Genomic DNA, 13,611 nt, shown 5'->3' with positions numbered 1-13,611 from the left:
GATAAATTTGATGTATCGCGTAATACTGAAATTGCCATTCTTTCTTTTACCAGGTTTCACTAAGTTGGGGCCAAGTAAACTGGTAAAATATGAGTTCTCGGAGGCGAGGCGATGCTTACAAAATAAAGATGTTGGATACACGCCACCCCAGGTTCAGAAAAATGGAAGCTTCTCATGCAGATATTAATCAGAGCTTAGTGAAGCGACAATCGGGACATTGATCGGTAAAGTAGTTACTTATAATTCGATTTCTTAACCTCTCTCATTTGCACCGTTTGTACATTTATATGTTATTATATTTAAATGTATATACATTTTAAGGTTTCTTGATATTGAACACGATTGCCCTTCTTCTTGTAAAGTACAAGATTTAATACGCACAAAGATTAATAAATAATATAAGATAAATATGTACTAATCAATTGCAAATTCATTTTTAAATATTTTTTTTAAATGATAGTATATTATTTTTAACTAAGAAAATATTCAGACGATGAAGAAATAATTGTCTTTTTTATCAATACAAAGATATTTTTGTATGAATAATATTAGTAATTTTAAAATTGCATAATTGTTTTTAGATTGCGTATGATTTTGCAATTGATTTAATGAAACGTTTTTAATTTAGAAGTATAATCAAAGGAAATATATATATGTAGATGCGAATAACGATAATTTTATACTTGCACGACCTCTTTCAGGGACTTCTATATGATCTTGATTAAACAAAACATGTTTAACCGTTTAATTTAAACATATTATTAAAGGAAATATATAGTGGAATAATTAGATACGTTTCAATATTGGATCCAATATTGCATCAATGATCCAATGAAATACAATGAAGCAATTACCATCGATGGTATTATTTAATATTGGTTTCCAATCTTGGTCACAATCCCTCAAGATTGATAAATTGATTCGTCGATGTCGTTATTGCTTTCTTATTCGGTGATTGACAAGGGACCTGGAAATGGTATTGTGATTTATTTAACGAATTTCGCGACACGCCTGTTTCCTGATCGCATATGGTTCGATTAATATCCTCCCGAATCTTTCCCGCTTCCAAATTTCTCTTGGGATTCCGACCCTCATTGTACTATTTGTATAGGATGGTTCATGCAATTGCAACAACTCATAAGATCAAAATTAATTCTTAGTTAGTATCTTTGGATCATAAATGGCTATAATAATTAATTGAAGTTGCGTTTTCATTAGATTATTTATTTTTTAAATATTCAATTCTACTATGTTCCATATTTTACGTGCTAAATATTATTAATGACAGATATTAATTACATTTTAACATAAATCTAATTTAATAGAGTCAACGTTTAATTGAACAGAGTTAAACGAAAATGATAAGCAAGTGCTACAAAATTTTCTGGAATGAAATAATAGAAATAGATCTTTTAATTGTAAATGAAAATATTATTCATGCATTTAGATATAAATTTCAAAGGAAAAAACTACATAGTTCAAAGAGGGTATTCAAATTAGATGTCTCATCTTGTATGGCTACCTAATTATAATTCTTTTTACGTTACTCCTTTCTTTTTCTACTCTTTATATCTCACGTCCAATGAATAAATTTTCATTTAATTCCTCTCTGTGGGGACTATCATTTTCTTTAGTTCGAAATAAATGTACGGCTGAAGAAAATATCAAAAGTACACCCATAATAAAATTTTCAACTACTGAATTAAATTAAAGTTAAGTAGTGTAATGAAGTTTTCTGCGTTAGAGTTTCGTATTAACAATTGGAAGAGATCGAAACGTTGCTCTATTCAATGTTAGAAGAAAATACGTGATTGACTTTAATATTTCTTGAAATGACATTCAAAGATGGATTTCAAAGAAACGTTGGAAAGGTATATACGTGTTTCGATTGAAATATTGTCGTGGCGTGTTTGAAGGTGTGAATATCCGAAAAGGATGATTGATTCTTGGGTATAACAGATCTCTTTGATGTGAAACGTCGTAACTATCGATAGGAAACACTAAGTTTACCTTAGTGTTATTTATTTCGACCTGGAAACTCTAAGCTAAATACAGTTCAGAACTAGATGAGAATCACCGGTAATAAACGTATGCTGCCAAGAATATCACGATTTTCAAAAATTTTAATGTTAGTCTATTCAAAACTGATATTTTTATTTCTATCGTTACATATACAGGATATACGGAAAATTGTAGTACAGACCGAAAGCAGATGATCCTTCGTGTAAAAACAAGCCGAAAATGTAGAATGACAATTTTTGATACAAGGTCTCGTTTTCGAGAAAATCAGTTATGAAGTTGACCGTCCACTTGACTCTCGTTACTTTTCAAGTGCACGCGTATCTACATGCGCCGAACTTCATAGTCCATTTTCATGAAAACAGAGCCAGGCAAAATTTTACACATCTGGATGCACGTATATAAATAAATATAATTACGTAAATAAAATTCATCTTTGCCCATATTCATATGCTTCCTTTCTAATATTTTTCTGCACAATAATATCAAGTAACAAAATTACTTATTTCAGCCAACTCCCATACCGCGTTGAGAGCACTCGTTCTCGTCCGATCACGAAAGTTAAGCAGCGCTGGGCACGGGTAGTACTTAGATGGGTGACCGCTTGGGAACTCCGTGTGGTGTTGGCTTCTCTTTTGTTTTTCGAGTCTCTTTTACTTTTCCTCGTGAACTATGACAATATCCAATAGAGCAAAAAGTATATTCTTCACTAATATATACTTTAGTAGTATTACACGACTATTACCATACATTGTATCATTCTCTCGTATACATACAAATAAGTTAGCACATGTTTTAAAACTGAAGGAGGTCACGTTTTTTGATATGTAGAAATTTTATGGTAACAGACTAACATCAAAAATTGTTATTCTATATTTTCGGATTTCGTTGCGTGGGAAATCGCCCCCATTTGACTTGTACCGCCGAACAGAGTATCTAGAAGCGAAGAAACTCGTTCAATCGACTGTCGTTACCACTCAAGTGTGACGCGCCACTCGACGAAACACCATCGACGATTTTTTTAAAAAACAAACTTCGTATGAAAAATTGTCACTCTGCATTTTCGACTTACCTTTGTATGGAAATCAGCCCGTTCCGACTGGTACCACGATATTCGATACACGCTATATAATGAATAATACGTATTTAGTTATAAATCAGTTGAACAAAACTATTCCTGAATCGTGAACGATTTATTAAATCAGATACAGGTAGAGTATTGTCACAATTCAAAGTTGATTGATATACAGGGTGGTTGATAAGTACAAGCGGTATAGATGGTGGTACAAGCGGAAAGGGGATGATTCTACGCGAAAAAAGAAGTCGAAAATATAGCATAACAATTTTTTTTTATTTTTTTTTAATTTTTCCATCGAGACAACGATCTACAGTGAGACCCGTTATAACGTACCGCACGTGTACCGAGCGAAAATTCAAAGTTGATTTTCTCGAAAACAAAGCCTCAAACGAAAAATTTTTATTCCATATTTTCGACTTCTTTTTTCGCATAGAATCACCCCCTTTCCGTTTGTACCACCAGTTACCAACCACCCTGTATAAGAACAGAAATGGTAACTTCCAAGAAATTTTATAGCATAGATTTTCGCAATATATAAGTCTACAGTAAATAAATAAGTAAATAGAAAATCAAGTAAAGGGGGTAAAAAATTGATATGAAAATAAAAGAACAGAAAAACAAGGAACCGCAAAGAATATTAGCAACGAAAACACGAAGGTTACAACTGTTTACACATAGAGAAGATCTTTGGACATCGTTTACCCTTGCGGCAATTTTCAATAGAATCGATCTCTCGAGGACATTAGCAAGGCATTCATGTTTACGCGGCTCATTGACAAAGTCATTTATATCCCTGGTTGCTATGAATCGAAGCCATGGCATCTTTTACGATCACGTTGAACACGGATGAATACGAATTATCGACGAGAGATTCGCATAAACGAACCGAGCAAGATGAATTAATATAACAAGCTCGGTCCGTTGGCTCAGTTCGAGGTTGAGTCTTCAACGAAGCACGCGAATACGTGACACAAATCAACGTGGATGCAATGTATATACCATGTGTATAATTGAGGGAGCATGGAGTGTCCTTCGTTGCATCGCAAATGCGCGACATCCGGCAAACGTAATTGAATAATGTTTAATGTTGCGGCAATATTTGTTACCCTTCGCGCCACGGAAACATGCGCATGCTCGCTGCACGTGTGAACTTTAGCTCGATTGCACTTCGGATATTTGCAATTTAATACGATTCTTTATTTTGTAATTTTTCTCTTCCTTTTTTTTTTTCTTCATTTTCACATTTTTCTTCCCTTTTTGTACTATCAATGTTAATTTTAACAATCCGTAAGGTTGAATTCGATTGAATTTAGCGTAATTGCGATTTAGTACAGTTTCTTATTTTACAATTGTAATTTCCTTATTTTCAATTGAATTCCTTTTTAGTTCGCTTATGGACGTTTAATTGTTCGATCGTACAAACTCTACGGCCTGAAACGAAGAAAATTTCCGATTCACAGTTGTCTAGTCGGGGCATCAGAAAAATTCCAAGCTCGACAAAAGATGTTGTAGCGAAGTGGCGCGGTCGTCAAAGTTCGATCGTAAAGGTCCAAATGAATGCGCGTCGCGTAGTAAGGAATTTAATTTCACGGCACGCGTGACAATAACGTTGTATATTTTCCACCGTCTCGCGTCGGTTTCACTTTCCCTACAAAATGTTCCATAAACCTAAGAATCTCCCTCCAAAGTAAAACGATAAAAACACATCTTATTGAATTTTAATAACTATGTATCACATTTAACAGATACTTGTAGGTTATGTCTCCTTTTTGGTGCATTTTCATGGAATCATAGAAACCACGGGCGATCATATTAACTTCATGTATTGAATTCAAGTTAACCGATGCTTGTACAAAATTTGGATAAAAAAAGACTTTTATTCGTTTCAAAATATAATTATGTCTGCAAGAAACTAGATTAATTGTATCACAGAGATAATTATTATATCGAGGTATTATAAAATTGTTCGTTAACATATAGTACGAAGTATAAACAAGAAATTGATCTGATTAACAAACATGTTAAAGTAAAGAAGATTACCGGATGGAAAAGTTGTTAAGCAAAAAGTAACTACCGAGAATGATCCTACATCGTACTGACGCGATTATAACCAGAGTCATAAATCACGAAGAGCTTATTAGTCGAAACGCTCTAAATTGACGATGAGCAGAAAGATTTTGACCCGCAAGATTTATTCCCCACTCTCGCTCGCTCTTTATCTCTCGATAAAATCAGATTACATCGAATGTGCGTGGACAATGGATGAGGTCCATTGTTGTCCCGGTTGAGTTCAAGCATCCGCGTGATAACCTTTTGAGGGAAAAGGACAATGGCGATCCTCCTTCTCAGCTTGACATTATTGGAAATTCGTTACTATCATTTTTCATCCCATTGTCTTCTGTCTAAAATGAAAATTCCTTGACCTTGTAAAGAGAAATCGAAAGTCGAAGCGTGAAAATGAAAACTTGCCTTATCGTCAAGTACATAATTCTAATCTTAGCGCCAGTTCACACGTATACATGTACATATACTTGGAGATTTGAATTTTAATTAAGTATGAAAATAATATAAAATGAATTTGCTTAATATTTACACATTGTATCTGAGTCTGAGTTAATTATCTTTGTTACTGTGTTCTGGCAAATTATATAGCAAAGTAATTCCTAATTTATTTGTATAAATGCAGTGGTTGGTAATATTTCTTCGTATTCGTTGTATTATTCCAACTTTCGTTTTATAAGAATTATATTTCGGAATTATATTTATTAAAGCATTCGTTCGTTGTAGTATCATTTGTTATAGTATATCCCATTATAATAACGACCTTGAATTATTCTAGGCTTGTTCTTAGAATTGTCCTTGCCTCGAATCATTCTAGATTCGTTCCTAGAATTGTTTTTAGTTTCTAGTATTCTAGATTTGTTCCCAGGATTGTTCTTGGTTTGGTCTAATGTAGGATTACTCTATTTTTATTATCCCATTTTAGCAAATATTATTACTAAGTGCTGCGTCGAATGTTTCTGGCTGAAAATAGCGAAGCTGAAAAAACGTTTCACATCGATCGGTTGAATAGAATTGTGAGAGCTACACGGAATGTGCTTGGATTCCTAATACGGAATTCCATTTAACTTGTGCCTTCTTCTTCTTTTGTGCCCCGGTTGCCACCTCAGTAACGGAGAATCATTTCGAAATCCGTTGAAGAAATAACGTCCCACGAATATTCGCCTCCCTCTTGCGTTTCACCCGATTGCCAATGTCCAAGGATCGAGGAAGGAGAAAGGAATCGCGAAGAGTTACGAATCTTACGTGATAATCTGTATAATCTCCTGAATATGCAGTTGTTGCAAAATACTTTTACATAAAAGATTCTTCTCGGAAGAAAAATTTAAGCGATGAAGATTGTAGAGATAAATTGCGGTTGATATTTTTGAAAATATTTTTAATCCATTATAGAGGGTGTATTAAGCTTCTTTTCTTTTATTTTTTTTTTTTTTTTTTTTTGATTAAGCGATGCTAGAATATTTGATAAGTATGCGTAAATAGATAAAATAAATTCTTTTTTATTATACAGAATTTTTATAAATTTAATATATCTTTATTTATAAATTTATAGTAACGTTATTAATGTATTCCAATGTCATATAGATTTTGAATGTTTTCGAGAAGAACTTTTGTGTACTGTCGGAATAAGAAACCAACGATTTTTTTACATTTTCTCTAAAAACAAATAATTTATTAATAGCAAAGTATCTTGATTATGTCTAAGATGACTCAAATGTGACAGTAAGGTTAAAATATTATAAAAATCGTACGAAATAAGGACAAATTGATTTTTTATTAAATATAGAATCTGTAGTTTTAATGTACTCTTCGTTTTTGCGAAAATGGCCTCTTTTTTCCTTTCACTCTATGCGTTACGAGTTCTTTATACTTACTAATACTTAATGAAATATATTCAGGAATGTATAAGAAATTTTTAAGTTGCAATGGAGATACCTTTATGATCGAATCAAGTTTTTGAAAAAATAAGATATCTTGTAAAACATTGAATTTTTCAATGACCTCGTATGACTCGCTCGTAGCATGACTTATGTAGAAAGGTCATATAGTCCTATTTGAAAAGAACATGCGAAGAAGGTCGCACTATGGAATAATAGTGCGAGTTGAACAGTGCAAACTTTTTCTGTATGATCTTTTTTTAATTCATTCGAGAAAGAGACATAGGCTTGTGTTTGCAATTACCAGAATTATCTATATAACATATGTACACATACGCATGCAAAAGAGTTCACATAAATTACACGAAACGCTCTTTGTACAAATAAAATTAATGAAATTGATTCTTATTTAATCTTCACCAGTCCCAATAATGTTGAAATAATTTGTAGACTCTGAATGTTTATGCAAATTCATATTATTATAAAACATTCAGAAATGGAAAAAAACTGAAACCTAAGTACAAGTTCGTTTCAACTAATAAATATTATATTTTGCAGATCTTTACACTTTATTATTATTATTATTATTAGATTTTTATTATTATTATTCGCAGGCTAATAATTCGACTTACGTTTCTTTACTTCTGTTATATAAGATAGTCAATATTACGTGTTAACTTTCGAATAAAATAGTTGACCAAAGATATATAAGGAAAGTATTGACTTAAGCTTTACGAAGACAGTTTCCCGTGCAATGCATCATTCCACTTTGTATATCGACGAGCCTGCTTATTTATAAGTATCGTCGTCTATCTCTTCCATTATATACCTACTTTTTGATTAAATTGTGTAAAAAGAATCTTGAAGCTTGAGTGTTTCGTGTTGTGACGAAAAGAAAAGGAAATACGTTATCAAAACGCGCGTGCGAAGGAATCGAAGGAAAAGAGAGGACTGCGCATGCGCAGCACGAGCGGCGCGTTCGAGAATCGTGGCGGGCCAAGCGGTATTCATTCAGTTCACCAGTACTATTTGTTGGCTGCGGTCGTCGTGGTTCGGGAAATGTGACCGCTTCGAAACTTGTTGGTTGTCACGTGTCTTTCGTGCCCCGTCAGAATTCCCAGTTTCGCGATACTTCGAATCGTAATAACGATTTCTAATGTTTCGACACGAGACGTGATCGCAATTTACGAAACTTCTTACCAAGTGTCGTGTCAAAATAAGGTTATTTAGATTTAAATAGAAGCATCCAATTGCAAATTAAATTCTCACAGTTCAAACGATCGAAAGATTCTCGGAAAGGAACGTGCGAATATGAATTATATAATTTTCATATTTTATAAGTTATGCTAGCACGTTATCTTCCTTTTTTTGCGCTTTTTTGCGCTTAGAAAAAGCACCGGCGGAACGTATCCCTTTGATCGTTACGATTCCAAGTATTTCATCAATTGCTCGAAAAATTGGAAATTTCGAACGTATGTCGGCAGAGTCGGTAGTTGTCAATTTGGAGAACAGTATTTATTTGCGAAAATGTGTAAATGGAAATTTTGTTGAAATGGAAGGGAACGTATCATATTTGTACAATTTTTCATTTATAAAAGGAACAAGTGACTAATTATTTTCGTAATAATAGAATAAAAAAAAAGGAAAAACGCAGTACTATTTCTTTTTATGTTGGTAATATAGAACGCTTTTCATTACAACTTTGTCATTCCTCTTACTCTTATTCGTTTTTCATTTGATTTTTATTCGATATAATTGTTAAAATCGAGGTTACGATTATGAGGAACTGTCAGCGTTCATCGTAACAGTTCTAGAAGTGAAAATTAGTGAGATGTTAATATTCTTAGGGCAAGTAGTTCCATAAAGTCCGTTCGCGTGTTCCATTTACACGCACGATTAAACAAGACGAGGATGCAATTAGATTTCGAATAGATTTTCATAGCGCGTTAGTTAATCGATGTTAACTGATCGTAGCAACGTACATACTTGAGATGCTTCGACCTATATTCCATGTTTATAGGAGATAAATGGAACAGTCATACAAAGAGGCAACGGGGCGAAAGTATATATCACTCGACAATATAATTGGTTCTAAAATAAGGAAAGATTTAATAGTAAATTGAAAACGTTTTGCTCTTTTGATTACGATCGTTTCAAACGTTAGTACCACGTAATTTGATCCTTTGATCTATATTTACGAACTCTTCGTTTCCAATAAACTGTGATAATTCTCGTAAATCGTTATACGATTATTATTAGACGGCGCGCGATCAAACAACGGCGCGATTCAAATTAAAGACACGTTCGTAGCAACTTGAAATAGGAGAAGACGATTATAATGTACGATAGGTTAAGTTAGGTCAGGTAACAAGTTTAGTCAGCTTTTTCGTAAAGGAACGTCTGAAATTGGAATTTGTTTAAACACGAATCGAATATACGTATGATGTATGATACTATTCTATCCTATTATTTTTTGCAAGTGTACCAAACAGTTTGTTTACCTTGATCATTACAAAAATGTTCACTTTCGCATCAAAGAATTTTAAATTTCATGAAACGATCCTATAATTTTCACTAAACTCTCATAGTGCTCGCTGTCTTCTGTTACTATCAATAGTCAACATGGTCAACTCCACTCGTTATTGATTTTTTAATTTCATTATGTACGCGATTAATAATCAATTCTCGAGAAACGAATAATCTATTTCCCTAAGAATATGACACGGATAATAGGGAATTTAGGAAACAACGTTTGCAGCATCATTTCCTGTACTTTTCGATTGATAGAATTAATCAGCATAAATTGATCAGTTCAGAACAGCTTAAATGATACACTTACAAGCCACATCTACTTATTCATCCATTATATTATATTACATTATTATATTATTATATTCGTGAATACTATTTATTCATCCATTGCGGAAATATAAGAAACGTTTCTTCGTTAACCATGAAAATATAACTAGATATATTGTCAGAAAAACATAACCTACTTAGTTGCCTTAACGCGACCACAGGGGTTCGAAGGAGGCTGAGCATATTAAATTGGAATCGGCCGTCTCGAAGGAATGACAAGTACGTGGTCAAGACGAAAACCCTCGCGCACCGTGGGTGGGACGACTGATTACCGGTTTGGCTAGAAACTGTCTGTTCGCATAGAACTACTTGGCGGTCACGAACAAGCAGTTTATAATGTCACATAATACCATCGCGTCAACGAAATCCACGGTTGCCTGCAAGTTAAAGGAAACCGTATCCAACGGTCATTCAACGTGGCCGACGTTCCTTTTACGATCCCCTATGGATTTTCTCTGGTTATCATCGACGTCGATCGGGGAATTCGGTACTGTAATTGACGTCTCGAATTCGCGAATTTTCGTTGGTCCGATCGTCAAATTACCGACGTAAGAAGGTTACCGACCAAACCGTTCCGATGACACCGAGACGTTCGGTAATACGTTTCACGTACCCTTCGCCTGTAAATATGTAACATTGAGATGCGCGTTCGTGCTGTGGAAATTGTGGCGCGATACAGTGTGCGAGTGTATTATGTGCGCTTAACGTAAAAACGCAAGTGAGAGAGTAAGGTGGATTCGCAAAGGATAAAACAGGCACACGATGGACAATCGACACTAACAGAAGCATCATCGCGCGCTCGTGTGACAGGAGGCGGGGCAAAATACACGGTTGGAAATTGTTCCTGGCGCAGCAAGGGACGAAAATGTTGTCCACGGTGTCCAGTGTCCCGCTCGAGTTAAATTCTTCGTGTTGTACAACCGTTACTGGAAACAACGGTCTCAATGCGTTATCGGGTATGCACCAGCGTGCCATGTCACGCTTAATTTTGTTATTCTTCGCGATCGGTTATTTGATAAAATGCATGCGGCGAAGAGGATGTGTGGGCGAGAGAATGTAAATGTATTTGCATTAGCCGAAATATCGAAGCATCGAAACAACGATGGTAATCGCTGTCATCGTTTTATATTATTAGTGTGAATATTATTGTCGCAAAAAGGTTTATAGTTTTGGACTGTATTTTACGAGAGAGAAAAATATCGTGAAATTGAATGACTTGTTGGTAGAACCGGCTCTTGTCTATGTTCGTCTTCTTCCTTCTGGGGAAACTGACAGAATAGAATTCTCTAGCGTCTTTCATTTCTCTTCGGTACATTTTTTTAGTAAAATACTCTTCGGGTTATAAAATAAAAGTAAACAAAATTCAACAAGGATCAGTTTCATCATGAGCCCCCTTAATTGTCGTCAAAATGTAGAAGATAATCTGAGACAAAGTTCTGAATAAAAGATATCGGTGAAATCGAGTAGATATAAAGAAAATTGAAGCATAAATTTTATCATTTGTACAATAATATGAATTTAAATATTTGATCGAATAAATTAAAATATAGATATATTTTTACAGTTCCAAGAGCAAGTCTATTATTTTTTGGTTATTTATTATTTAATAAATCTCGATGGAGAACATAATCGATTTAACACGAAACGAATTGTAACGTTTCAGTGATCAAGACTGAAAATACCACTGATCTTTACATGTTACCGGCTTACATCCGCACGACGTCCATGATCGCCTGTATTGTGGTGATGGTTCTCGGCATAATAGGGAATCTCATGGTAAGTTCCGCCGTTCAATTTTACCTATCGTTCGTCAGTTATTTTCCAATAATGTATAAGAATTGAAGTAAGGCAACGGAACAGTATGTGCGAAAGTTATTTTACAATATTCTCTTATATCCATATCGCGGTCTTAATTTCAGTTTGAACCGAATCTTATTACTGTCGAATAATTTTCAGAAATTTGTTGCTTTTATTATACTTTTATTACTTAAATATTAAATTTGTATTACTCAATTATGTCTAACATTTAACTACCAGGTGATCTAGAAACATCTTACTACGTTTAATCAATCTTTTTCCATCCCTTCATACCCTCTCCATACGTCGAGTTGTCCTCGCGATCGAATATCAGAAACATGATGATTTTTTTATTCGTTTCAGGTACCGATCGTGGTGTTTCGGGGTAAAGACATGAGGAACAGCACGAACATCTTTCTGGTGAACCTTAGCGTGGCCGACCTCTGCGTTCTTTTGATCTGTACACCGACCGTTCTTGTTGAGGTGAATTCTGGACCTGAAATCTGGCTGCTTGGCGAACACATGTGTAAGTCAAGCCCACGATCCATACTACCATACATTGCACGTAAACTATTATTACACGCCGCGATGCACATTTGATTCTCCGACACGTGTGCAAACGGTCGAACGTTCGTGAAAAACAACCAACGAAATGCTTTTTCTGATTTTTGTTTTTTGTTATTTTTGACATTCTCCCTCCACTGAAATCGACGATATCGATCGGTTGAAATGCTTGAATCAACTGTCGTGCACATTTAATCGTTGGTATTGGTTTTCTTCTTTTTTTTTTTTTTTTTTTTTTTGATGGAATTAGAGGAACGAATGGATGATTTTTTTCTTTTCATCGTACAGTCAATTTTTATACGCAGATTATTTTTTTGCGCGAAACTGAAGAGGATCGTGGAGTTTTTAGAAGTAGTTTTTGTATACCTATAGTAAAGTACAACCATCTATGGATCACTATATAAAAATTTTACGATGGAATTAGATAGACATATTATAAATTAAAATAGCAGCAGTACTAGTAAGTGGAATAATAATACGTATAATATAATATAATACATACAATATAAGAGAAAATAAGATGACAGTCTAAATAGGTTTCAGTGAGATTTTCAGAGAAGGGATGATATGATGTAACCTCCTTTGTAATATGAATTACTAGATCGTAATAAATGTTGACAAGCATAGAGGAATTAAATTCCTACAACATGAATATCTCTGTAGATCTACGATAATATAAATACCTAGATATTAATAGATCTTAACAAATCTACAAATGTAGTTAGAAATTTATGTTACGTTCATCCACTTGTTTCGCACCTGCTGTTAAGTATTCAATGACTTGCAAATAACGATAGAGAAAGTCTTTCCGAAATAATTATCAGAGACTAATGCAATTTTGTGATACATTGGCAGTTTGATATCCGCGGGCAATCGAACCGTTCCAGTGAATTGTCGAGGTAAATCGAATCGATTTTAGATTCACGGCGTTGATTATCGGTTCGTATAACGGCGGAAAATCGCGCGAATGGCCAACAGCGATCGAGGAAACGGCCGTTTGTTAAGCAATTAATTTGCCACGAATCCGCATTAATTAGCCATCCGGGTCGAATTCGTATTTCATTCGCCCATGGACGAGAAAATCTATGCTATCCTTAATTCAATTCTGACACTGTCAGTTTAGCGTCGTTTCGTTGGATGCTAGCCAAGATAGTGTAACTGTTTGAAATCGTCATTATTGATGTCAAAGTGGGAGAATTACGTGGTATTGTGACACGTCTTAAGACAAGGAGAAATTAATAATTATCGATGAATGTATACATAATCTCATAACTATCAAACCATACAAACTTTTCACTCCTACGTTTTGTTAGGTATTTTTATATGTCCACGTGATAACGAAATATATCATTTTTT

The 13,611-nt window shown here is 34.3% G+C and overlaps 1 protein-coding gene and 1 non-coding gene across 10 annotated transcripts in view; both read left to right on the top strand.

The window, feature by feature from the left end:
* The window catches only part of ETHR (ecdysis triggering hormone receptor), a 108,562-nt gene that overhangs the window by 45,352 nt on the left and 49,599 nt on the right, over positions 1 to 13,611 (top strand). For 4 of the 9 annotated variants that reach the window (XM_076622994.1, XM_076622965.1, XM_076623034.1 and 1 more), the window contains 3 exons: positions 54 to 224; positions 11,558 to 11,670; positions 12,055 to 12,217. In XM_076622994.1, the coding sequence (XP_076479109.1) occupies positions 11,590 to 11,670; positions 12,055 to 12,217 (244 nt within the window). In that variant the 5' untranslated portion in view covers positions 54 to 224; positions 11,558 to 11,589. Of the gene's footprint in view, positions 1 to 53; positions 225 to 8,067; positions 8,710 to 8,769; positions 10,851 to 11,557; positions 11,671 to 12,054; positions 12,218 to 13,611 lie in introns of those variants that run through there. The other 5 variants (XM_033341688.2, XM_076622934.1, XM_076622842.1 and 2 more) reach the window with 5 other exon arrangements.
* LOC117160775 (5S ribosomal RNA) lies at positions 2,530 to 2,648 on the top strand. Its single transcript, XR_004464880.1, has one exon. It is a non-coding gene; the product is annotated as a 5S ribosomal RNA (ribosomal RNA).

Source organism: Bombus vancouverensis, chromosome 1 (genome assembly GCF_051014615.1).
Source record: "Bombus vancouverensis nearcticus chromosome 1, iyBomVanc1_principal, whole genome shotgun sequence".
Taxonomy (NCBI): Eukaryota; Metazoa; Arthropoda; class Insecta; order Hymenoptera; family Apidae; genus Bombus; species Bombus vancouverensis.
Note: the sequence above shows the minus strand (reverse complement) of the source record. Positions and strands in the feature narration are given on the sequence as shown.